This window comes from Mchenga conophoros, linkage group LG6, assembly GCF_057382185.1.
Source record: "Mchenga conophoros isolate Kocher_MC1m ecotype Shallow Benthic linkage group LG6, M_conophoros_male_GT1.1, whole genome shotgun sequence".
Taxonomy (NCBI): Eukaryota; Metazoa; Chordata; class Actinopteri; order Cichliformes; family Cichlidae; genus Mchenga; species Mchenga conophoros.
Window position 1 is genome coordinate 29512093 of NC_140531.1, and position 25034 is coordinate 29537126.

General features: G+C 40.2%; 2 protein-coding genes and 1 pseudogene across 3 annotated transcripts; 1 reads left to right on the forward strand and 2 right to left on the reverse strand.

The window, feature by feature from the left end:
• Positions 1-5: 5 nt before the first annotated feature.
• Positions 6-5207, forward strand: ten1 (TEN1 subunit of CST complex). 2 transcript variants are annotated; one of them, XM_085277310.1, is made up of 3 exons: positions 6-193; positions 3498-3655; positions 4294-5207. In XM_085277310.1, the coding sequence occupies exons 1-3, from the start codon at positions 105-107 to the stop codon at positions 4437-4439; spliced, it is 393 nt and encodes a 130-aa protein (XP_085133436.1). In that variant the 5' UTR covers positions 6-104; the 3' UTR covers positions 4440-5207. The 2 variants fall into 2 exon arrangements, with proteins under 2 accessions (XP_085133436.1, XP_085133438.1); XM_085277312.1 differs by having other exon boundaries at positions 3498-3634.
• A 16-nt stretch (positions 5208-5223) lies between these two features.
• On the reverse strand, positions 5224-7040 carry LOC146572869 (uncharacterized; annotated as a pseudogene).
• A 1257-nt stretch (positions 7041-8297) lies between these two features.
• Positions 8298-23620, reverse strand: evpla (envoplakin a). The gene is made up of 22 exons (XM_085277313.1): positions 23444-23620; positions 18770-18869; positions 18525-18679; positions 18215-18338; positions 17441-17572; positions 17266-17307; positions 16800-16961; positions 16536-16643; positions 16349-16444; positions 16118-16228; positions 15328-15474; positions 15059-15213; positions 14867-14964; positions 14579-14751; positions 14152-14327; positions 13843-13981; positions 13561-13754; positions 13070-13220; positions 12786-12869; positions 12364-12471; positions 12187-12279; positions 8298-12067 (listed from the first exon to the last, which is right to left on the reverse strand). Exons 1-22 carry the CDS (start codon positions 23512-23514, stop codon positions 8678-8680), a joined length of 6009 nt encoding a protein of 2002 aa, XP_085133439.1. The 5' UTR covers positions 23515-23620; the 3' UTR covers positions 8298-8677.
• Between the last annotated feature and the right edge of the window lie 1414 nt (positions 23621-25034).

Below are 25034 nucleotides of genomic sequence, written 5' to 3' on the forward strand. Positions count from 1 at the left end.
GGTAAGCCACGTGACATGTAGCGCGGAAGTACCAAGTCGTCTTCAGTTAAACGACTCTTAAATTTTAATCATACAAACCAAACATTTTTTTTTAAGAAATCGGGATGCTGCCCTTAGCTGCAGTTTTTCATTTCCCCTGGGAAATAAACTCTGGAAGCGTGGAGGAAGGACAATCAGTCAGAACATTTGGCAGGTGGGTTTTGTTTCAAACTAGAAAAAAATCTTCCGTGTGTGGTTAATGAGATCACGAACAGCCAGTTGTGACAAGCATAATATCTTGTATATACCTGATCTAATGTGGTCAGAGAGGACAGAATCAGACTTATATTAGTAGAGCTACGACTTTTGGTTGTATTTCAGTAAATTCGATATTTAATTTAAATTTTCTAAAGCATCTGTTTGTTGATTTAGCCCACACACCTTTATTCTTCCATAGGCATTAAGAGGGTAAGTAGCAACCAGATGCTGAGAATCAAATGCAGTTGAGCTATTGACCATGGGTAAAATGTGAACTTTTGACAGTTTTCTGGCTAGGAGCATTCAGATGTCTTTTAACATGGTGCCAAGGAGGAAAAATATCAACAATGATCTTTGATCATTAAAGCAATCTTCACTGCTTATCTGTCTGAGATGGATTACAAGACCAACCAATCTAAAGTCCATCGTTCAATAGTGAATTATTCACAAGTGGAAAAATATTCAAGACCGTTGACAGTCTTCCCAGAGGTCCATGCCCCATCAAATTCAACTAAAGGTCAGCCGTCTAATGGCCAGAGAAATAGAAAAAATGTTAGTTGTCAAAGTATCTTGAACTCTACAGGCTTCAGTTAGCCTATTAAATATTAAAGTTCATGATCATACTATTAGAAAACAAGACCAAAGCGGAGATATTAGACTATAATGAACAGCACCACATTTGGCAAATCAAATGCAGCATGTCAGCACGAACATTATGGGCCATAATTCCTCCACAATGATATTAGACACCGATAAAGTCATTTGTCAGAAAACGATTACTTCACGTTACTGTTGTTAAAGGTCAAACCACCTTCAAGTTACTGAATCATGAGGTGTACTTAGTTTTTCACTGCATGTGTTACAGTTAGAGACTTATTATACTTTCACAAATTAAGGCAATAGGATGCAGTACAAGTAAAAGGTGTTTGTAAGATAGTTAAAGTCTGAAAAACTGTTATTAAAACCATACAGTTTCTGAAAATTTCCTCTTAAAAATGAAAATCTTTGAAAATGAACTTTCTCTGCACTCTAGGATTTTTGCTGTCTTCACTGACTGGCAGCAGCACTGAGGGTGGTAGATGTTGACTCAGGCAGAAATGACTGTGTAACTGACATTAATGATTTCATAGCGCTTCTCTGCTCATACACCTTTATTTATCGTTATCCCCTATTCTCCTGTTTGTCACCTAAAACGTAAGTAATTTATAAAGTTTACTTTTATAATTAAAAAGTAAACATATGTCTGAACACAGACAGAACACAGACAGTGGAAAAATGTCAGTCCTAGTTTTACTGGATCTCAGTGCAGCATTTGATACAGTTGACCACAACATATTACTCAAACGACTGGAGAACTGGACAGGTCTTTCAGGAACTGTACTAAACTGGTTCAAAACATACTTAGAAAACAGGAAATACTTTGTATCAATAGGTAACTTCACATCCGAGCAGACAAGTATCACATGTGGAGTTCCCCAAGGTTCCATCTTGGGACCCCCTCTGTTTAACATTTACATGCTCCCACTGGCACAGATTATAAAGAATAACAAAATAAACTACCACAGCTATGCAGATGACACACAAATATATATCACAATGTCACCAGGAGACCGAGGCCCTGTACAGGCTCTTGGTAAATGCATTGAGGAAATTAATGACTGGTTGTGCCACAATTTTCTCCAACTAAACAAAAACAAAACTGAGGTAATAGTCTTTGGCGCCAAAGAAAAACGATTACAGGTCACCAGAGAACTTCAATCTATACATCTAAAAACCACAAACCAGGCGAGAAATTTGAGTGTAGTGATGGATGCAGACCTAAACTTAAAACACATTAAGACAATAACAAAATCAGCTTACTATCACCTCAAGAATATATCAAGGATAAAAGATCTGATGTCTCAACAGGACCTGGAAAAACTAGTCCATGCATTCATTTTTAGTAGGCTTGATTACTGTAACAGCATCTTTACAGGTCTACCTAAAAAATCAGTCAGACAACTACAGCTCATTCAGAACTCTGCTGCTCGAGTCCTCACTAAGACCAAAAAAGTGGACCACATCAGTCCAGCTCTGAGGTCCTTACACTGGCTGCCTGTCTGTCAGAGGATAGACTTTAAAGTTCTGATGCTGGTCTATAAAGCTCTGAATGGTTTAGGACCAAAATACATCAGTGACCTCCTGACCCAGTATGAACCTTCCAGATCCCTCAGGTCATCTGGATCCGGTCTTTTATCAGTTCCCAGAGTCAGAACCAGACACGGAGAAGCTGCATTCAGCTTTTATGCTCCTTATATCTGGGACAAACTCCCAGAAAGCCTCAGATCAGCTGAAACACTCAGTTTATTTAAATCCAGGTTGAAGACTCACCTATTCTCAGCTGCATTTGAATAAAGCACCAAATCCACACTTGTAAGCTTAAATTTCAAAACTTACACTAACTACTGATCTTATCTATTTCTGATTTGATCTGTTTTGATTTTATATACTGTTTTGTTTGTTTGTTAAGCTTAAATTTCAAGACTTACATTAACTACTGATTTTATCTACTGTTCTGATTTTATCTGTTTTAATTTAATATACTGTTTTGTTTGTTTGTTTGTTTGTTAAGTGGGTTTAGAGCTCTGGGTAGCTCCCCAGCTGGGTCTAGACTGGGTCTAGAGAGTATTTTAAATTCAGGGAATTTAAAATAGAAAGTAGCTCGTCCACAGAAGGACTGGTAGCTCCCCTTACGATAAGGGTTCAGATCGTGCGAACAGGTGTGAAATGTGTGTGTTTAGTTAGTTTGTTTGTTTGCTTGTTTTATTCAATTTTAAATCATGCTTTTTATTTGTTTTTGTTTCTAATGTCTCTGTAAAGCACTTTGAATCACCTTGTTGTTGAATTGTGCTATACAAATAAATTTGCCTTGCCTTGCCTTGCCTCGCCTTATTACTATCAATTTAAAAAACAAATGGAGCAGATTAAACATACAGAAGCTACTGTGTTGTTCACACTTTATGGCCCCATTGGCTGTTCATTAAACCACTAAAACATACACAGATCAGCGATTATATCTTCTACATAGATTTAGACCGTACTGCCCTGTTTACACACTTTTTAAAAAAAAATATTGAAGGGTAGCTTTTGTGAACCGGTTGTGTAAATGATTATTTAAATTGTAAATCATACAAAGTTACTCTTGTATAGCTCAATAACTAAACCACGGATCTGGAAATGAACCAAATTCACTTTAAAATGTTTTACTCATTTTTTTTCAGACTTGTATGCTATCAGCCTGAGGAGTCCAGGGCTACGCTGTCAGCACAGCATGCTTCTAAAGAGCACCGTGTGGTTGTCCACACCTTGTTTGTGGAGCCCTTCAACCCCATAATTGGAGCCCAGTACACTGTGCTGGGTGAGATAGAAAATGATGAGAGTAAGAGAAATATTTCACACAGACAGACAGTGTGCAAAAATGTTGCAGGGGACTGTTCAGATGTTAATTTACCCTCACATAACTTAAAAATGGGAAACATTAAGCAAGTGTCAGTTTGTCCTGTGTGTGGTTGACCTGATGCCAGCTTTAAATGCTATGTTTGTTTGTTTGCGTTTGTTTTGGAGCGACCGTGGCTCAGGGGGTTGGGAAGTGTTGGGAAGCGTCTGTAACCAGAAGGTCACTGGTTCGATCCCCGGGCTCTCTGTCCTGGTCGTTGTGTCCTTGGGCAAGACACTTTACCCTTCCGCCTACAGGTGATGGCCAGAGGGGCCGATGGCGCGATATGGCAGCTTTGCTTCTGCCCCAGGGCAGCTGTGGCTACAACCGCAACTTGCCTCCACCAGTGTGTGAATGTGAGAGTGAATGAATAGTGGTATTGTAAAGCGCTTTGGGTGCCTTGAAAAGCACTATATAAATCCAATCCATTATTATTATTTTGGGCAAATGTAAATTGCAGTTCAGTACCAGTGAAATTTCTTTGACTCTATTTAGCTTTATGCTGCCTTTTGAAAAATTTAATTCAGGGATGATGTTTTAGTGCTATCACCTGCCTGTGTTTGTAACTTCTTGTCCTACAGGAGTCGGTGCAATGGTCCGTGCCCGTGTGCTGAACTGTGTTGACGGTGTAAACATTGCCCTTCTGGAGAAAGCCATCACTGAACAAAGAAACTTCTTCACAGAGAGGGAGCGCAAACTGGGTGCACAACCTGCAGATGCAACATGATCAGGGACTTTATTCATGTGGTTTCTTTGGTCATCAGAGCTGCAGTGATGCCCCTTGCTGTGCTGTCTGAACAGTGAACTTAATAACTGTCTAAATTTGCGTAAAAGACACGGGTTCACTTCTGAGAGTTTAAATGACTGTCCTGATCTGGGATTTTTCTGCACTTGATCAAGGGATTGCTTTTAAACAGCTAAAGCCCCGCATTAGTGGGGCATTATTAGATTTTCTTGTAGGGTCATTAAAGAGTTACAAACAGATGGTTTGGGTTTATGGCTCATAAATATGTCACATTTTTAGTTTTGTCTGTGATTCTGAAGACTCAAGGTGATGATTCGGCATGGACACAGCTTTAAAGATATGAGCAAATATCCGTATGCATGTAATATGATAAAACTTCACTATATGTCCAAACATACTGGGCCATCAGGAGCAGCTTGGCCATGGAAACATCAGTGCCAGAAGAGGTTAGGATTCTGCAGCTGTTAAGCCAGCAGAGTTTTGGTGAATATTATGCATTGCACCTCAAGCTGGTGCCCCCTTTCTGTAACTGTGCGTTGTCTGCTACTTTGAGACTGAATTGCGTCCTAAAAACTTTGCAAACGTAATATTGGGAAATCTCATCTGACTGTTAAAGTTTAGGTCAGGTTTATGTTGTCTGTCCCATTAATTTTATCAGCCAAGTGTGTTCTTAGCAGAAGTTAATATTAAGAAATGATCAGATGTAGAAATTTTTGTACAAATTGAAATAAAGGATTGTTTGAGTCATCAGTGGCTTCCTTTTAACCCTCTGATGCATGAATTATGAAAGCCTTGGTCAAGATTTTTTTCTTAAGTGCTTTTATTCTTCTCAGGACATGAAAAAAAATGTTTAACTCTTTTTTTTCCAAAAATATGTTTTTTTATAAAGTTATAAACTTGTCCACTCCAGTGGACTACATGCGCCTGAGCACTTAGCATGAAATACTGTGAATTTACTGTAAAAATTAATTACCTCGTGTTCTATTGTAAATATACAAACACTTGTTTGCTTGTATCCTTTGAAAAACATCTCAGCAATTTTTTTGGAACTTTCAACTCATAAGGCCGCAATGTTTAGACGTAAATAACAAAACCAATCAACAGTCCTAGCTGTGAATCCTACACCTGAATATGGCAAACTATCTCCAACAAGAGAAACATTTTTGAGTCTACACAGTTCTATAACGATGCAGGACAGTATTACCAAGCCCTTAGTAGCATGCTGGAAGAAAACACAAACTGACATCTTAGTCTCTGCATCTCCAAACAGTTCTATGTTCATCACACCTAGGCTGTGCGAAAGTTTGCAACGCATCCAGGGCACAATGGCACACAGCATTGCATGCAGATGTATTTGGTCTTCCGTGCGCACACAACATCATGGCACCTGTTTGCATTTTTCACCTCGGTCAGTTGGGGCCAGTGATATCCTGTGGCAAACCTGACCTCACAGGCTACTTTGATGACTGCTCTCCACTTCACGGGTTGTGGGGTCCCACTGGGTCTTCCTCTTTTGCATTGCTGGAGGGTGAATCTCTTCTCTTGTTACTGACAGTTCTTTCCCATACAAGTTGGTGTTGTATGTTATATTATCAATTAGATCTGCTGGAAACAGATGTCTGAAGAAATCTATGGGATCCTTCCCCTCCACATTCAATTTCCACTCTCCTAGAAAAGGAGGCAAGTCTCCAACCAAGTCATTGTCTTGGACTTTCCAAATATTTTTGCGGGCTTGAGTATGGTCAGGTGCCATGTACCCATCTCCCACAGCTCCCTGATCATACTGACCTTCCTCTTCATCCTGCCCCTCATCGTTCTCACTTTCTGCATCCTGACTGTCTGTGTCTTCATCATCCGTAGTTCCTATGTCTCTGTTCTGCTCTGGCAGCCACTCTCATCATCACTGGACTTATCACTGAACTCCTCATCACTGCACTCATCAATGAAATCATCATCACTGGAGCTGGATGGAATTTCCTGGACTATTCTGTACGCTGCCTTATTCTTTGCTGCATTTGAAGTCTACAAAATATGATAAAATAATTATTATAGTAACTCAAACTACAGCTGATCTGCACAGAAATATATATTTTAAATGAGTAGCTTATAAATGTAACAATTATATGCTTACTTATAACCAAAACAGTCCCAAAAAACAGTGAGACAATTTATGACTTATGTTAAAAAAATATAGTGGGTAATGCATGATGTCCACTACAGTGGACACATGGTTAATTGTAGTTTTCTACATATTAGACATAACAATTTCTTATTCCAAACAGATAATATCCTTCCCTAGATGTTACTGCATATCATCATATTTTTTTTACCTGTTGGGCTCTTTTAGCATAGAAGGATTGACAGGATATGCCAGCAGTGGTCGGCAGGGGTGACAGTTTGTCTGCCATCTTTGATTCAGAGGAAATTTACTTGCAGTTGCACTAACTGAACACTGAATTGACCTCAATGGAGCATGGCAGCAGAGAGCACTCTAGAGGCTAATATGCAGTTCCACCATAGAAACCAATGCATTAAAGAGATATGTACGTTTTAGTAGCTGTCCACTCCAGTGACCACTATGCATCAGAGGGTTAAGCCCCTTTTTGGAATCTATCATTTGCCTTAAATGTTTCATGAAAACAATTTTAATATTAGTCTAAGATCACCCAAGTAAATTAAAAAATACAGGTTTTATTGATTAATTTATTTAATATTTGATGATTTAATTTATTAAGGAAAAAAACTATCCAAACCTACGTGGCCCTATGTCAAAAACTAATCCCCCCACTTTTTAAGTCATGAATTAACCGTGATTGAAAACTTTTTGTTGGAAAGCTGGGTTCTAGTTCACTAACCATACCCAAGCCTGATCACTGTCAGGCAAGTAGAATAAAAAAACCCACTTAAATAGAACCTGTTTGATAAAGTGAAGTGGCCTAAAAGAACTCACAAAGCAACACATCATGCCACTGTCTAAAGAAATGGCTGAGAAACAAAGTTACTGACATCTATCAACCTGGAAATGGTTACAAAGATATATCTAAGGCAGTGTTTCCAGTGAACAACCCTGTGAGCCTTTATTCACAAATGGAGGAAACAGTGGTGATCCTTCCCAGGAGTGGCCAGCCAACCAAAATTACTCCAAGAACACATCATCGACTCATCCATGATTTCACAAAAGAACCCAGAACAACAGTTAAGGTCCGTGTTATTGATTCAACAACGGGAAAAATACAGGACAAAGATGGGAGAGTTCCAAGATGAAAACCACCGCTGAACAAAAATAACAGAGAGTCATTGCATATTTACCAAAAAAACATCTTACTGATACCCAAGACTTTGGGGGAAGTATTCTGTGGATTGATGAGATAAAAGATAAACTTGGTGGAAGGGTTGTGTCCTGTTGCATCTAGTTGTTTCATAAAAAGAACATCAACCCGACAGTCAAACATGGTGGTGGTAGTGTGATGGTCTGGGGCTCCCCTGCTGTTTCAGGACATGGACGATCAGTTCATTCACTGAAGCCCAAGCTCACTTGGACAACGACTAAGAGCACATCAGCAAGTCTACCTCTGAATATCTCAATAAGCAAATAAAAAAGAAGGTTTTGGACTGCCCAAGTCAAAGTCTTGTATTTAATCTTGTTGAGATACTTTGGCATGACCTCTATTACACGATTATATTATATTTTTCTAATATTAAAAGATGTTTGATGATCTGAAACATTTAAGTTTGACATATATAAAAAAAACTAAGAAATCAAGATGAAGTAAATACTTTTTCATAGCATTTTTCTTTACTTTAGAGACTGCACAGCATTGAAAATGAGAGTCCATACACTTTAACCATTATAATTTATTTTATTGATATTTGTTTCTTTATAAGGTATCAAACAAGATAAAATTCAATGAACAGTTTTGAAGAAAACCCAGGAGTAATACAGAATCAATTAATCTTGGCAAATACCATTGCACCATGTCCCAGTATCCCTAATAACACATTAATATTAAAGATAAACTTCATTTATACTGTTTTTAAATTAAACCAAAAAAGAAAAATCTGCCCACATCAAACATTTTTAGTAAACAAAAAAACTCAGCAGCAGTTATTTTGGCTAGAGAGAAAGCTTTGCAGTAGAAGACTTTTCCTGAGTCAAAATGTCCATTATAAGTAATGTATGGATTTCATATAGAAAAGATGTCTCCAAAAAGTAAACATATCTAAAATCTTGCATATCTAGTCGAATTGTACACTGGACTATAACCAGACCCTTTGGAAGAGGCAGGCAGCATTGGTAAGCCTGTATTTGGGTCTTTCCTGCAGCGATTCAGAGCTTGCTTGTAGTTGATTTTCTCCTTTGTGATTGGGTCTATAATATCTTTGATGTAGGCGGACTCAGTTTCCAGGTCTCTCATTATTGTGTTGTCAATCATTCTGGACCCAACGGCATCCAAGATGCTAACTCTGTGACCGGTATCTGGATCGACCAGCCCTCCGGTCAGGTGCTGAGCCTCCATGAAGCGAATGGCAGTGTCCTTCGGCATCCAGCCTTTCTGAACAGCCTTTCCCACAGACAAACGCTCTTTGGTCACAGGGTCTTCAACTCCAGTGAAAGCCTTCTGTGCATTGAGCAGTCTCTGGATTTGACTATCCTCGATGAGGGCTCTGTTTGCTGCCTTGTGAACCGTGTATCTCCCTTTATTGCTGATGTCAATGATTCCTCCTGTTGATGCCTGAGCCTCCAGAAGTCTTTGGGCAGTTGTGGAATCAATTAGCTTACTCACGGTGGCATTGCGTATTGTGTAGCAGGTGTCAGTGTCTGTATCTATTATTCCAGCAACTGGGTAGGTTTCTTTGGCAGCAGATAGGTTAATAGGTGCTGAATTGAGTGATGTGGTGGATTTTGGGGTGATTGAATTGAACTGGGACTGCTTCTTGTTGTCACCAGCGACGAGCAAGGCAAATTCTGAGATGGGAATTTTTCCTTGTTTGTACTGTTGCAGATCATATTCTGTCAATCTTCCGTCCTTCAGCGCATCTTTGATGGAGTACTGCTTTCCACTCTTGCGATCCTGGAGTAAAGATATCTCCCCATCAGGTCCCAATGAAGTGATCTCCTCCCAGTCACACTCAAGCTCTTGCAAGTGAATGTACTGCGGACGATCAATCAAGCCCTGAAAGTAGGCATCATAAGGAGACATGTCTTTGCCGGTAACTGGGTCCAAAATTGTGATCTTTGTAGAGACATTGGTCTCTTTGGTTCTTGTTTCTGCACTCTCCTCTCTCTGTAGGTTCTGTATAAGCTCACGGATGATGCTATCTCGCTGATGGATCTTGTCTTTTTCGTCCAAGATATCCCTCTCCAAACGCATGACATCAGACTCCATCTTAATGCTTCTCTGTCTGCTCATCTGTGTTCTTTCACTCATCAGTCGGCTCTGCTGCTGGAAGGACAGGCTGATATCGTGCCTCTTGCCATCAAGGGATCTAAGTTCACGAGTGAGGTCTTCCTTCTCTCTCTGTAAGGCATCTCGGTTCATAATCAGGGTTGTCTCCTCTCTTGAAGTAGCAGATTTGCTGTTCATTAGGAAATGGATTTTGTCATTGAAACGTCTAAGTTCATCCTCGAGGTCTTGTCTGGCAAATTTACTTTGAGACACCTGTTCTCTCAGGCGATCCCTCTCAGCCTCAACTGCCTGGTCTTTTTCAACACGGACAACCTCTTTGTAGACTGTCCTCTCACTGGACTTCTCTTTCTGCAAGATTTCAAGCTTTATGTTGATGTTACGGATTTCTCTCTGCAGTCTCAGAATATCACTGGTTTCCTTGTCCATGTCTGACCGCAGACTGCTTGTCAGCCTCTCCAGTTTCGGGTCTCTCTCCACCTTGAGCACCTCCTCGACAACTATGTTTTCCTCAACAGGTGGTGGGGCATTTTCCAGCTGTGAGATACGCAGTTTAATCTCTCTGACTTCAGACTCAGCTTGAATCCTCTTTTGGCGTTCAACACTCTCTCTGAGGATCCTCTCTTTCTCTTCCACCTTTGTTCTTAACTGTTGTAGCTCCAGTTCAAACTGACGCCGGTTCGTTACTTCTTCATCCAGGTTCCTGCTAAGCCTTTCATGCTCGACCATTTGCCTTGGGTCTTTCTGCAAACGAACAACCTCTTGGAGAACCACCTTCTCTTCTGGTTTCTGTCTCTCCAACTGGATGTATTTATTTTTCAGGTCAAACACCATCTCTTCAATGGTGCGCCGAATCTGTGTCTCTTCCCGCACATTATTTCTCAAGCGGTCAAACTCTTTCTCTTGGAGTGGATCGGGCTCATACTTAATAACTTCTCTGGTGACAAGTTGGGTCTCTACCTTTGACTTTTCAGCCTTCCACTCATCTCTCTCTTGCCGGAGCATTCTCAGCTGGTCTTGGAGGGAATCGTAATTGCTGTGTAAATTATGCACCTGGTCATTTAGCCTCTGAATTTCTCTCTCATTTTCGGGGCTTCTTTCCTCTTTAACCACCTCTTGGAAAACTTCTTTTGTTTCAATTCTTGGCTTCTCTGACTGAATGATGTTGAGTTCAGTTGTCACCTTGGTGAGCCCTCTTTCAAGGTCAGAGCGCTGCTTGCTGCAGTCTTGTATCTCTTTGCGGAGCCGCATTATCTCCACCTCTGTGTTTGGGTCTATCCTGTAGATCTCGTTAACAATTTCCTTCACCTCAACTCTGGGTTTCCATTCGTAAACTTCTCTGTAACGGTTGTGGAGCACCGTCAATTCATTGACCAGAGAGTTGTTTTCAATTCTCTCTTCCTCCAGGCTTGTTCGAATATTCTGGGATTCGTTGATTAGGTCTTGGTCTTGTTCAATCTTTTTGACTTCTTTAGTGATTATCTTAGGCGCAATGTTAGGAATCAGCCTCTCTAGTGCATTTATCTGACTCCTTGTTTGGAAGATGTCATCATTGAGGAGCTTGGTCCTTTTGCTCTCGTCAGAAATTTCTGTCTCAAATGTTCGCACTGCTCTCAGCATCTCTGGGTCTTTCTCCACTTTAACCACTTCCTTCTTAACCACCCTCTCTTTGATTGTTGGCCTCTTCTGCTGGAGAATTGTTACTTCTGTCTTCATCTGAATATGCTCCCCATCCCTCATCCGAATTTCTTCTCTCATCTTCGTTATTTGATCTCTCAGCTTAGCAGCCTCTGTATCCAGCTGGGGATCTTTCTCAAACTCTGTCACCTCTCTAGTCACCAGTTTTGGTGGAGCGCTCTTTACGGTTTCTGCCAGGGTGGTGACTTTTTTGTTTGTAACCTCAACCTCAGTTTGTATGGTGGTGCGCTTCATGATTTCCTCATGTAGCGTCTGCTGCAGAGCCCTCAGATCACTTTCCACTTTTGGGTCACGGTAGTACTTTAGTACTTCTTTCTCCTCGACACGTTCAACTCCACGGCGACTCTTCAAAGACAAAAACCTGTCTTTGAATGTTCTCAGGTTTGTCTCAGCATGAGTCCTCCTCTCCTTCTCCTCCTCCAGCTCTTTTACCAGACCATCTAACTCAAAAGCACTCCTTTCAGACCGCACTTGCTGCTGTGCCACTGCTTGAACTGTCTCTTCATTCTGCAGCAGGAAAAGCAAATTTATTCAAAGTAATATTATTTGCAATGTAGCTTTAGTTTTATGGAAAGCATAATCTAAATGCATACAAAAGATAATAAATTCATTCACTGTTTTCTTACTCGTGATATGAGATTCTTAGCCAGGCCCATCTGTTTTTGGCGCTGGGTGTTTTCAGCTTTTGTTTCAGCGTAGCGGTTCACCAGACTCTTTTCCTGTAATAAGCAAACCTCATGTCACCTCGATCTATAAATAAATGTGAGAAGTGTGTATCATGTTGAAAAACACACAGACATTACCTCTTTCTGAATAGCCTCAGACAGTGTGGGCATACGTGGTTTCTTCGGAACGGTGGCGCCGGCGTCCTCAAGCGTACTGTTGTACGTGTCAACGTTGGTCTCGTACTCCTGCAGAGACGTGAAGATTTAAAATCTTTGAATTGTTTCATGTCATTTGTTGCCTATTTCAAAATCTTTAAGTACGAGCCATGTCTGCTAATGTTAAAATTAAAATGTATTAATTTACTTTCTGTGTTGCCTAAAATGCATTTATGCATTCTATGCTTTTTTAACTTTCAACACATTTGTCTTTACACTGGATGCCCTTCCTGAGGGAAGTCCCATTAGCCCCAGGATTAGCATTTCCTCCCAGGGTTGTACCGCTACACCATGGTTCCATAAATTATTGTATTATATTATTTATTATAAGTTAGGAGTCTTACATTGAGGAGTTCCTGCAGGTCTTGAGAGAGGCTTGTCACCTTTTCCATGTCAGCTTCCTTCCGCGTCAGGTCGTCCATCACCCTCTGCAATGAGTAGGTATAGAAATATTAATCACCTAAAGTTACTGTCCTGTCATAATCATAGTGAATTTCTACAGGTTCATATTGAGAATAATGTTTATACATCCATAAATCAAAAAGACATTTTGTGTGGAGTGGGTAGCCAGGTTGTTATTTTATTCTTATGTGATACTTAAAGGTAAATAATCAGAAGACAGTCTCACCTCTTGAGAGCTCTTCTTAGCAGCAATCTGAGACAGATCGTCATTGGGGCTTATCTTGTTTGTTGGCAGGTTGTCCAAGAATGAGTTCAGGGATTTACATGTGCTCTGGAACTCCTGGTTCTTTCCTGCAGTTTCGAGTAAGGTGCTTTCTCTGAGAGGAATATGAGAGGTATTAGGCACATTATGAGGTATTGGTGTATTAGGTACATTATGACAACAGAAATGCCTTATGTAATGAAACCTGTTTTACCTTTTAGTAGTGTAGTAGCACATTTTTATAGGTTATATATAGATGTATATAGATTTATAGATGAAGTACAGATGAACCCCATTGCAGGTTGCAAATACCCGATCTAATCGTAAAGGTACTTCTCACTTCCTTGTTGCTTGATTTAAGTGATTTAAAAGGCTGATGAGGGAAAACCACTGTAGTCTGTCTTTCTAATACAGCTGAAGGGACTGAGATGATGTGTTCACAGTCTGACTCTCACCTCTCCTTCAGCTGGTTGGCAACATTGGTATAACGTGCTTGTAGCTGCTTGACCTCTGTTTTCTGGCGCTGGATGTCCGGGCAGTACTCCTGGTAGTCCTGCTGCAGAGAGCTGCACAGCTGCTCTGTGGTCTCCAGATCCTTGCTGAGCTTCTTCATGTCATTCTGAGCAGCTGCCACAGACTTTTGCTGGCTCTAAACACCACAAAGGAGATGTTCAATTCAAAGTGAACATTAGAGATATGCAAGAGAATTCAAATTTGTATGGTCAAGACTTCCTTACTTGAATTTCCTCAGCACGGGTTTCAATTGCTTTTGGGCCATTAGGGATCGGACCATCTTCACTCAGCCTTTTCTCAAAGCCGGAGACGAGACCATCCACCTTCTTGATCTGTTTCTCCAGGTTAAGTGAGGCATTTGCTCTGCAGAAAAGAAGATAAATAAACTACTAAATATACTAAGGTTATCTGTTATCTAGATCATCTACTCAAGTAACACAACTTAACAAAGATGGATAGAAGAATGAAAAACTGATTTAAGTTTTTAAAAATGTTGTTCCAAAATCAAACCCCGCCATAAAACAAGCTCTTACTTCTTATTGTAAAGGTCAGCAAGTGCAGCAAGGTTGTCAGACTTGTTGCTGGCAGCACTGAGTTTGAGCGGCAGTCCCGAAGAGGTCCCGTTGGGATCTTTAGCCAGCAGGGGCTGCATGCCAGCCTGTGCAGCCTGTTGCTGCTGCTGTAGAGCCTGTAGTGTCTGAGCAGTTTGCTGTAAAGAGCATCCATACAACCCTCCATTAAACATCAGATATAAGTATAATTCACAGCATAATCATTTCATGCTGACAGTCTGCAGGAGTGAAGAATCCCTTTATGCTGTATAGGGTATGAATGCATACACACACATACGAGGATAATAACAGCAAAATAATGGCTTTTATATGGTTTGTTTTAGTTTCTTGGTGTCACATGGTGAATGATATTTAGCTGGTGCTGATGTTAGTTTGTGTTTTTTCTCACCTCCTGCTCCTTCATCCTTTTGGCCAGATCACCAGCGGGATCACTGCGGCTCAGCGGGGCTCGCAGACGGCTCAGCATGCTCTCCTCAGCTTTGGCCAGGTCATTGTCCAGCTTGTCCAGCTGCTGAGAGAGGGCTGCTACTTTGGGGTCCATGGGGGCAGAAGACACTGGGGCTGAAGGAGGAAAAGGAGAGCTTTTTAAATGGTTGATCTCACTTTAGTTGTGGTTTAAAGATGCAGTGATTGCATATAATGAGGACACTTATGCATTTAATTAATTGACAACAACCTAACTGCTGGGCCCTGGAGATTTCTGATTTGTTATTCTTCAGGGAGTCGGCCAGAGCGGCTCTTCTCTTCTTGATGTCTGCAAGCTCCTGGCCCAAACTAATGAACAAAAAGAAAGGGGCGGAGTCAAAGAAAGGGCAGACGTCGGATGTGCCATTTGAGCTGTTTAATAATAAAGCTTGTCAGCACTTACAGGTCCACTTTATCAATGGCCTCTGAGTCAGGTGGTGGGATCTGGAAGCAAACTCCTGGGAATTTTTTAGTTTTTCCATCAGTGGAAATGACATTCCAGTTCGCAACGTCTGAGTTTGATTTTAAGGTGAACTTGTCTCCTCTTTGCAGAGAATCCTAAAAAAATAACGATTGATTCAGTCAGACAAGTCACTTTTCAAAGTTGTTGTTGTTTTTTACTGCAGCCACATGCAGTTAGAGTTTTACATTTAGACAAAAATTGTTCCCCACCGTGCCTGTTTCCCAGTCGCACAGGGACTCCACAGTGATGGCTCTGCTGGGGGTCGTACGTCGCAGTTTCAGTGGAGCGATGGTGGTGCTGCGTTTCCTCAGGTCAGCCAGCAGCTGTTCACATTTCTGCACATCTTTCTCCTCCGCCTGGTAGGAAAAACACGCAAAGATTAAAAAAAGATTCCAAACATATCTTTTCACATAATTTTTCTGCTGGGTTTAACAAACTTAGTGTAATATCCCGCAAAATGAACCTCTGTTTCTTCCTGATTTCAGTACCGTGGCAATGAAAGACTGCTCTATAACACATCTCAATCAGTGGGTGGTGGCAAACCAGGTGTGTGAGCACCTTTAACTCATTTTATGTATTTGTTTTTGTTAGTTCTGGTGTATATTGGCAGGACTGTAAAGTTTCATGTGACCTGCCCAGCAAATTAACAGTTTTCCTTCAGTCTGCTGTGTTTACACCTTATATTTTCTCATATATATGTCCATTTACATATGAATAAATAAATAAACTTTGAGAATTATTCAATAAATATAACTCAAAGACTTTATAATTTCCCTTTTTAGGCTTCCACTGAACAGAATCAACTTTTGGAGACTTTCCCTGTTTTACTTTTGAACTTTGGAGTCTCCTTGTCTCCAGCTTTGCCTGCCCCAGTGCCTCATTTTCTATCCAAATCTCCTTCTCATTCACTTTTTTAAAATCCTCACTGCTAGCTTGAAAGAGGGGTGCAAGCTGAATTTCTTATGTGTGCTGAGTTGCAGTACTGGTGGCTGGACGTACCTCAAGCTGCAGCAGTTTCTCAGTTTTGCTCTTCTTGCTGAGAGTCTTGGGGTCCAGGGTGCTGTTGAGCTTGGTCAGCGACTCTGACAGCTGCTCGCTGTCATATTGGTACTGAAAAACGGAACAAAGCACACTTTTTGTTTTGTTTTGAGTTTATGCATAAAATCTGCAAATGGTGATGACAGAACAGGTTGCAAACTGAGCACTGCATTGCGATGAACTCTGTCTCACCCTTTTGAAACCCTCCACGCTGTCCAGGTGCGTCTCTTGACAGATGCAGAGATTGAGGAATTTCTGCCACTCATTTCGTACATCATCTCTTTGAGCCTGGAAATATAATGAAGGGAGTTGACATACCTTTAAACAGCATTCAGGATGAAAGAGTGAAGCTGATGTTGTTAACGGGCTTTTCAAGTACCTGTATTGTGTCGCTTGCGGGGTGCTTCATCTCAACAAGTCTCTCGCCTTCGTCCTGGAGTTTGTTCACCTCGGCCTCGTGGGACAGCAGACTGTTGTTCTTGAAATTCTAAATGAGATCAAATCAAAATTGATGTATTTATGTGTGAATTCATCCAGGTACAGAACCAAAACAACTTCTGTCACACTGGACAGGCCACACCTCGTGATTGGTGAGCCTTTCAATTCTATTTTTCATCTGACTTAAAAACGCATTAATCCTAACCTCATACTGCCTCCGAACGTCAGGAGGGTCCAACATGTGGTCACTCCAGTCTTGCTTTTTGATCTTATTCTGCTCTTCTGCCAGGAAGTTCAGCTCCTTGTTGCAGCTCTGCATGTACTCGTACAGGCTATTAAGGTAGTGACGGCGCCACTTGGAGTTGTCCTTAGGAGAAATAAATTTAAATGGAAAGACAAATGAGTACCCCTAAAATAATTTTTTTATTCATTTATTCATGTATTAATTATTATTTCTTTCTTTCTTTCTTTTGATTTTTTTAATTTCTTTTAATTTTTTTTTACTTTTTTGGGGGAAATTTTAAGCAGAAATTTACATTTTTCATTTTTTCTCCAACAAAGAAAAAAACAAAAAATAGAAAAATTGCCTCAGAGCTTTTTACACTGCCAAAACCAAAAGTGAAATAAGACTTGTGTTTATCTTTGAACATTAAGTGACTGAAGCAACTCACCAATAAGTTGTTGTACTGTTTTTTCAGAGCGTCGTATTTCTCCTTAAAAAACAAGACAGCGAATGTGAGCGGCTGTTTTAAATGCTTTTTGCTTAATAAAGGACACAAGCTGCAATCAGTTTTAAGTAGAACACATCATGCAAGCATGTGTTCTTGTGTAATCATGCATGCAGACCTTGCTGCCAGCAGAAGCGAGGCAGAGCTGCGTGTTGTAGGCGTCAATCTCTTTGTGTACGATGTTGTGAGCAGCAATCTGCTTCTCCAGATCAGCCATACTAGGGCCAAACTGCTCCACATCCACCAGTTTCTGAAAGCACAGACACCAGAAGAAAGCAGTTCATGGAAATGTAGTGATGAGATATCAAAGGACAGGTCTGACAGGGTGAGGCCGGTAAATCAGTCAGCTCTGCTTGGGAGATTTATTACAGTACAGACAGGTGCAAAACGAAGAAACAAGTGCATTTAGATTACATTAGGATTAAAGGATACAGTTAATGTTATTTATTATTAAGCAATCCTGTGAAAGGGTGACTGCCATTTTCCCCACCCTGTAGTTCCTAATGGAGACTTAAATCTTTTTAAAAGACTGCAAATATTTAGTTTGATTTTTTTCAAAACACTTGATGTCGAGGGGGTTTGCAAAGTGGCTTGCAGGGAGAACAGCAAGGGTGGCCAGGTTAGTGCTGGCTAAAAAGGGAACTATAGATAGAATTACATAGAAATTACAGATTGCTGACATCATGTCAAAGGAGTCTGATTTCTCTACGATGCTCAAATAAGCAACAGTGCGACTCAAAGTTTGGCAAGCGTCTGACTACAGAGGAAAATACTTGTTGGTGGCAGCAGTTTTAAAACAGTTTTTTGTCCTTTTTGTTGACAATAAGAGCATTAATATTTAATAGAGTATGAAAGACTGACGTGGATGTTCAGACAGTGTAACAGTACTTACTTGCTTCTCACTTAAAACAGGCCCCCAGTCAATTAAGGGCATCCGCGACACATCATCAATCTGCTCGTAGATGTCTCTGTAGACGGTACAGTCCTTCAGCCAGCGCTCATGAAGATGAAGGACACTGGAGTCATCAAAGGGCAGAAAAGACACAAAGAAACAAACAACTGTGGTTAATGTGGAGCTCCAATGAGTTCAAAGTTAATGATATTAAACAGCTAAAATGTTTTAAAATCCTCAGTATGTTCTCAGAGGAGGGACCAGGTATACTGCAAATCTTCTGTGTTGTATTTATTCTGCATGAACTCACTCGCTCTCTATGTCTGTGGCTTGGGGATGTTTTAGGTTCTTGGCTTTGTCAACATCTATGAAGAGCTTCTTCAGCAGGCCCTCAGCTTCACCCAGCTCATCTGAGATCTCCCTCTGATGCTGGTACGGCAGCTCTTTCTTGTCATTTTCAAAATCCTGTCAAAGGCAGACAACAGATAAGGTGACGTTTTTACAAAGCAATGAGGGTAATCGTTCATAAAATTAGAGGTTTTGTTTTGTTCTTACCACAGCAAGCAGCTCCTCAGCCCTGAGGACGTTTTTCTCCACCAAGTCTGCATCTTTTTGCATCTGGGTGATCAGCAAGGCCAAGTCGGTGGCCTGTGACCTGCAGCAGACAACAAAGGTCAGAGGTTGAACAGCAGCACACATCATTTCAGGGATGATACAGAATTGGTAAGTATACGAGTACTCCCACGCAGAAGTTTTGAATAATTAACAGCTTGATTACAGTCAAACCTTATGGTGTGCATTTTTATGAGCACTCTCACTACCAACAAAGACTTATTTATATTTGTGGACAAACTTCACATCCCCAGGTCATCCTTTATATAAAAAAAATCTGCACAGTGAGGGTGTTTTTATTTTTATTTTTTCCATTCAGTGTTTTTTATTTTGCACAAACTGCACAGTTTCCAGATCTTTTAGGATGGAGTAGGATTTTTCCACCCTTCGCACCACACCCAAAACGTTCCTTAAATTCTACCCATTCTTGAACTTTGACTGTCACTCCCTCTGTCAGTGTTTGTGTTGATTGTGTCGCTGCTCAGAGTAAAGCAAAGCAATGACTAAGATTGTCAAAATGAGGAGGAGGAAGACATTCCATTGAGAGATTAGCTACACCCATGAAGGTGAAGTCTTTGGGATTGGAGACAAATATTGTATTTGTTTTATTTAAGAGGCTTTGTATCTACTGCCTGAATAAATCATGGGGTAGAGCTCAGTTAAAAGTTAAATTAGATTAAATCAAAGTTTTTGCAAACTGCAAACTGGGTTTTGGAGATATGTTTGTGTATAATTGGTTCAGAACACACAGCTCCTCAATGTGTGTGTGTGTTAAAAATAGACTTTTTAAAATCCAGGTTTTGCCTCATTAACTGAGATTTATGTATTTTACACAGCTGTATAAAACTGTATACCACCTCCACACACACACACACACACACACACACACACACACACACACACACACACACACACACACACACACACACACACATTCTAAATATGGCAACTTTCAACATATTACACTTTTGCTTTTGTTAGTAATGAAATGTGCGATACATTGCACAGCAGTCTCTGAAGTTTAAAAAATGTTGCTAAAGTAGAGCTACAGTTCAAAAAATACAGATGAAAAAATCTTAGCAGCACAATTTTTTGGTGTATCTGTCAGTGTCAACATTAAGAAAAGAGATATGAAAAGCTGTCAGACTGGGCTGGACTGGGACAAAAAATCAGCCCAGGTATTTTGACTAGAGACCGGCCCACCAAGTATTATAGGAAAAACCATAAAGCCTTTGAATGAAAACAAACGCTGTTGTGACAGTGATGCACAGTCTTGTTGGTATATATGTATGATTTCTATGACGATGAGGGATGAGAGAAGAAGAGGAAGAATAAACACACAAATACACAGAATAACTCCAGCTTTGTGTCTTTTTTTCATTCTAGCTGAAGTATGGGACAAATCGCTTGCTTTTCACCTCAACATGGATGTATTGTAATTGGTCCAGCCCAGAGTCGATCACAACCATTGGACAATCCACCACCTTTCATTGTTTATACCGTTAACATAAAAACGAAAAATCACTATCTGCCCACCGGTAATAACCATGTTATTATAAAGAATAACATGGTTATATTAACCAGTGTAAGTAAGTTTACTTATGAAGCCCTTTTAACAGATAAGTAGTCACAAAGTGTTGCACATAAAATAGAGTAAAATAGATTTAAATGTGAAAAACATAATAAAAACAAGCTCAAAGATCAAGACAAAGAATAAACGAAATCAAGAAAATTAAACGATTTTAAACTGCTTTTTTAAAAGAGAGTCAGCGCTTTTGAAAACTGCTTATAGAGGAAATGACCAGTGGGCCGAGGATTCAGTCTGAGAAAGGTCACACTGATGCTGAAATTACACTTATGTGCAAAACGAAATCAAAGAATCTGGTTCTGCAGCTGCTGTCACAACGACTGCCCTGTTCCTGCTCACTCAGCAGGAGGGACAGGTATGCATTCCCACCTTTGCAGTCAAAGAAAAACCTGTTTAGTTACCATTGTTTATAGAAACAGTAGGTGCAGTGGGCTGTGGAAGAGATTTATCCTCTTTGCTCTAAAAAAACAAATGATCAAATAAATACATGAAAAAAAAGAGTCTGTGATCATCAGACAGAGGAGCATGAGCCAAACATACCAAACACTCGCTATACTACGCATGGCGCCATTTTTCCAATAATTGCACTCAATTTGGATTTTTAAAGGTAAATTTTAAAAGTGGCTTTAATCTCTAGTTTGTCTTCTGTAATATACAGATCTTTATATTTTACTTTTTTACTTTCCTACATGTCGGATATTTAGTTCTGAGTTTGTCTTGATAAAGGTGAACTGTGTAGGGACTGAAATGAATAAAGGTCTGATTTCTGATCTCTTTTATTTAAAGCTGTCACCTTTGGTTTATTCACTTTATTCTTTTATTAATAGCAGATAAGAATTACTGGTCACACCCATACATTGATGTAGACACATACAGTATCTGCATCAAATGTGTGCTTTTTTTTTTTTTTTTAATCAAGCAGCAGTGTGATATTCCTGTGCAGGAGTGGCTGTGCAGGGTTTTCCAGGAGTGTCTTGTAAGGTGATACTTTGAGTTTCTCATAAGGTGTTTTGGGGGAACTTTATGCTTTCCTCAGCATGAATCAAGTATTTGTGCGGGCTGCTTGTGTGGTCATGCTGAGCTTTTAGCCAACTTTAAAAAAATGGTTAAAGAAATCGTTAAACTGCTCTTCTTCAACAGTTGGTGGTTTTTAGTAAATTATTAAATGAATGACTGCTACAGAAAACACTACTATGAGACCAGTTTAAACTGGATTATCTGCATAATTTAGAAGGGCTTGCCTGCATTTTTTAGATGATAGTAAGATCTCACATCTTCTGCACAAACACCCTCATTTCCCCCTCAAGCTAAACTCATATTGTAAAAAAAAGGTCTGATTTCATAGTAAAATTAGGTTCAAGAATTGTTATTTTACAACATGACCACTGGAGCAAAGAAATGGATGTTGAATGCCGAAATGAATCTGTGCTTTACAGTCAGCAGAGTCATTATTAAATCCCTGCGTAACCAGCGCTCTAATCTGTGATGTAACCAAAGGCACCAGCAGAACAAGATGAATGTCTGAGAGCCGCCCAGACTCAACACACACAAATACAAATTTTTCCATGACGTCTTTGGGCTTTTCGACTTCTTGGAGACTCAGCCTGACCCGAGCATTAGCTGCCACTTTTACCTTTATTTGTACCTTTATTTTAAAAACATTAAAAAACGTCCCAGTGCCATGTCTAATGCACAAATCCATACATCGCAGCTCTCCAGCTGTCCGTGTCATTTCCAACAAACACCCAGGAATCATCTTTGATTGCGATTCACAAATTTTTCTTAAACTAATAAATAAACAATTATCAGACAATAGAAATGACTGAATGAAATGAACAGCACTTCCTGTGCGTCACTCTGTAATGTACAGTTAAAAACCAACGCCCACATGAGAGGCAGAAACCAGCTGAGCAAAACGGACAACCCAGCCCTCATCACGCCTCAGCAGAGAGAAAATATGTCTGAAGCCGAGCCAAGGTGAAGGCACAAGCCGGACACCACCTGACGGTGTGATCACGTCAGCGGTCTTTTGTTACTCCCAGGAACAAAAAGGTGAAGTGGTCGGCTTTGCAGCTGAATGTGGGGCTCTTTCTATGAATAGAAACTGATCCTGAGGAAACCTGAAGAAAACCCATCCTCAATACTATCCATTACTTAAAAAGGTGATCATCCCACTTCGCCGCTTTGAATGCAGCGACTTAAATGGCGTTCTGATCTGTGATCCGGAGACTTTTGGCAGATTTGCCATGAGTTAGATTCAGTGGCTCTTCATGAGCCTTCTCTTTATATTTAGCACATGAAAATGACCTCACCCACATTATGCATCAAATGGAATTCATTTTTATTCGCAATCCTCTAAAGCAGGTTGCTGTCAGCTTTATGTAAATGTTTGAAACCTGTGCCACCTGACTGTCATATTTCCATATCTGATCTGAACAGCTGCCTAGCCTGATAGGACTCCCTACATCTTCAAGCAACAAAAGCTCTCCAATAATCATTTTGCACAGACAGAAAGTTTCTCTGTGAATGATTTTTTTTCTCCAGTACAATAAAATTACTAATACAAATGATCTGACACCTGTCAAGGGTCTAACACCAATAAATTAGGTTTAGGGTAAATTTCTGCCTGATAATCAGGATGACAACATCTTTCAATTTCACTTTTAGTCGTAATTCCCTCATTTCACTCGTCCTCTTGCAGGACACCGATGCACATCGTGTTTACAAAGTAAACTTGACCCCTGGCTTGTATTTAGCTTTCGCTTTTTCCAAAAGATTAACTCTCACATAACTCAGCACTTGAAAGCAGTGAAGGAATTCCCTAGGAAAACATGCATTAAAACCTCATTTAAACTTGTAATATAATAAACCACAAAACAGACGCACACAGAGAAAGAGGGCAGCAAGAACACACAGGAAACATGACACAGTTCTTGGCTTTAGAAGAACAGGAACAGGAGGAACATGGCAGAGATACAGTGTCACCACACTCATACACGCATTCATAAAATCCACAGTGAATAACTCACTTGCTGATCTTCCCCGAGACCTTGAGTGTACCATTCTTAGTGTCCTTGGAGCTCTCCTTTTTCTTAAACATCTTGGCGGATGTCAAGCAGAGATCCTGAGTAAAAACTCTCACTCTCTCTCTGTCTCACTCCTTCTTCGTCTCTGACTCCCGCTCTCTCTGGTTCTTGTCAAACACACTGAAGTATACAAACACACACACACACTCATGTCACCACGGTGTTTAATGCCAGTGGCTCCTCCCAAACAGGTTAACAGGTGTGTCAACGCCCAAACATCCACCTTGCAGAGGACGACTGGACCGACCTGTTCTCTGCACTCTCCCTCTCTTCTTCCCTTCTTCAGGCCAGCCCTTCCTTTCATTGGGCCCCTGACACACTCTCCAAACTCGCACAGGTCTTTTAATTACCAACAAAGCAGGAATGCATAATTCAGAAAGCCAGAGGGAAACGCTCCATTCCTGCACTGTTCACTCGGCTCTGTGTGTCACACGCATTGTGAAGATTATATCCCTTGGGATAATTATAGAGCTGAAAAATGATCCAGTGCTACAAACCCAAAATGGTATTGAACTGCAAATCTGATTCCTTAAAGGGATAGGTGAGTTTTGTCACAAGGTTTCTCTCAAGGTTATTCGTATAAGAGGATACATAATATTAGGCAACTCGATTTCACGTTTACCCCAAAAAAGAAATAATAATTCTGGCCTTTCAAGACTTCAGTGAATAATACCAATAATATACCAGAATAATACCAGTCTGGTTTTAAAGGTAGCAGCACAGAAATTGGGCCTTACAGTCTTGTTTGCATAAACTGTAGATAAAAGATTGAAATGACCACTGCAACATCACCGTAAAGTCCTGCACACCTCAAAACCCTTAAAAATAGAGACCAAGATACTGAGCCGTTTGTAAGAGAAGCTGAACTGCCCTTTTAAAAGGTTTCTATATAAGTTGATTTCTTTTTTCCACCAGAGGAGTTGTCCACTGCTGGCCATTTGAAAAAGCACTGATGTATCCATATTTTACACATGTGATTCTTAATGATTGTTAATATTGGATCAAACAGCCCTAAAGTGTCTGATCTGGTCTGTCCTAGGTGATTACATAACTCACCCCCATTAGAGGTACGTTTTCTGAGCTGCTCTTGTCTTATTTAAAGTTTGTGTATCATATGGGGTCCCTCAGGGCTTAGTTTTGGATCCACTTCTGTTACATTTGTGGACTACATCATAAAGTCATACAGCAATTCATATTATAAATAAACTGAGGCTAAACAGTTATACTGTTTCTGCCAACAAACTCAGCGCAGCGCTGATATCAAATATCTATTGAAAGAATTTTTTTTTTAAAACCGACATATATTCTAATAATAAACCCATGAGGCACCAGATTCCCCTTTATTGATACCTATGTTGGTGAAACCTTGTGAGCATGGCAAAACACACACACAACCACACATATATTTTCAAGGTTTTGCCATATGTGTAATCCACATTGTGTAAAGTGACGCATACGGCTAATGAATATTACATTTAATGTAGAATCAATATAGCATTATCCCCTTTTATTTATTTTATCCCATCTAATATAT

Excerpts from the sequence above, each read along its gene's own strand:
- ten1 (XM_085277310.1), top strand. The coding sequence starts at position 105 with ATGCTGCCCTTAGCTGCAGTTTTTCATTTCCCCTGGGAAATAAACTCT. Across the intron at positions 194-3,497 it reads TCAGTCAGAACATTTGGCAG|ACTTGTATGCTATCAGCCTG; the intron begins GTGGGTTTTGTT and ends ATTTTTTTTCAG. Across the intron at positions 3,656-4,293 it reads TGAGATAGAAAATGATGAGA|GAGTCGGTGCAATGGTCCGT; the intron begins GTAAGAGAAATA and ends CTTGTCCTACAG.
- evpla (XM_085277313.1), bottom strand. The coding sequence starts at position 23,514 with ATGTTTAAGAAAAAGGAGAGCTCCAAGGACACTAAGAATGGTACACTC. Across the intron at positions 18,339-18,524 it reads GCCACAGACATAGAGAGCGA|TGTCCTTCATCTTCATGAGC; the intron begins GTGAGTTCATGC and ends TGATGACTCCAG. Across the intron at positions 14,965-15,058 it reads GCCATTGATAAAGTGGACCT|TTTGGGCCAGGAGCTTGCAG; the intron begins GTAAGTGCTGAC and ends TTTGTTCATTAG.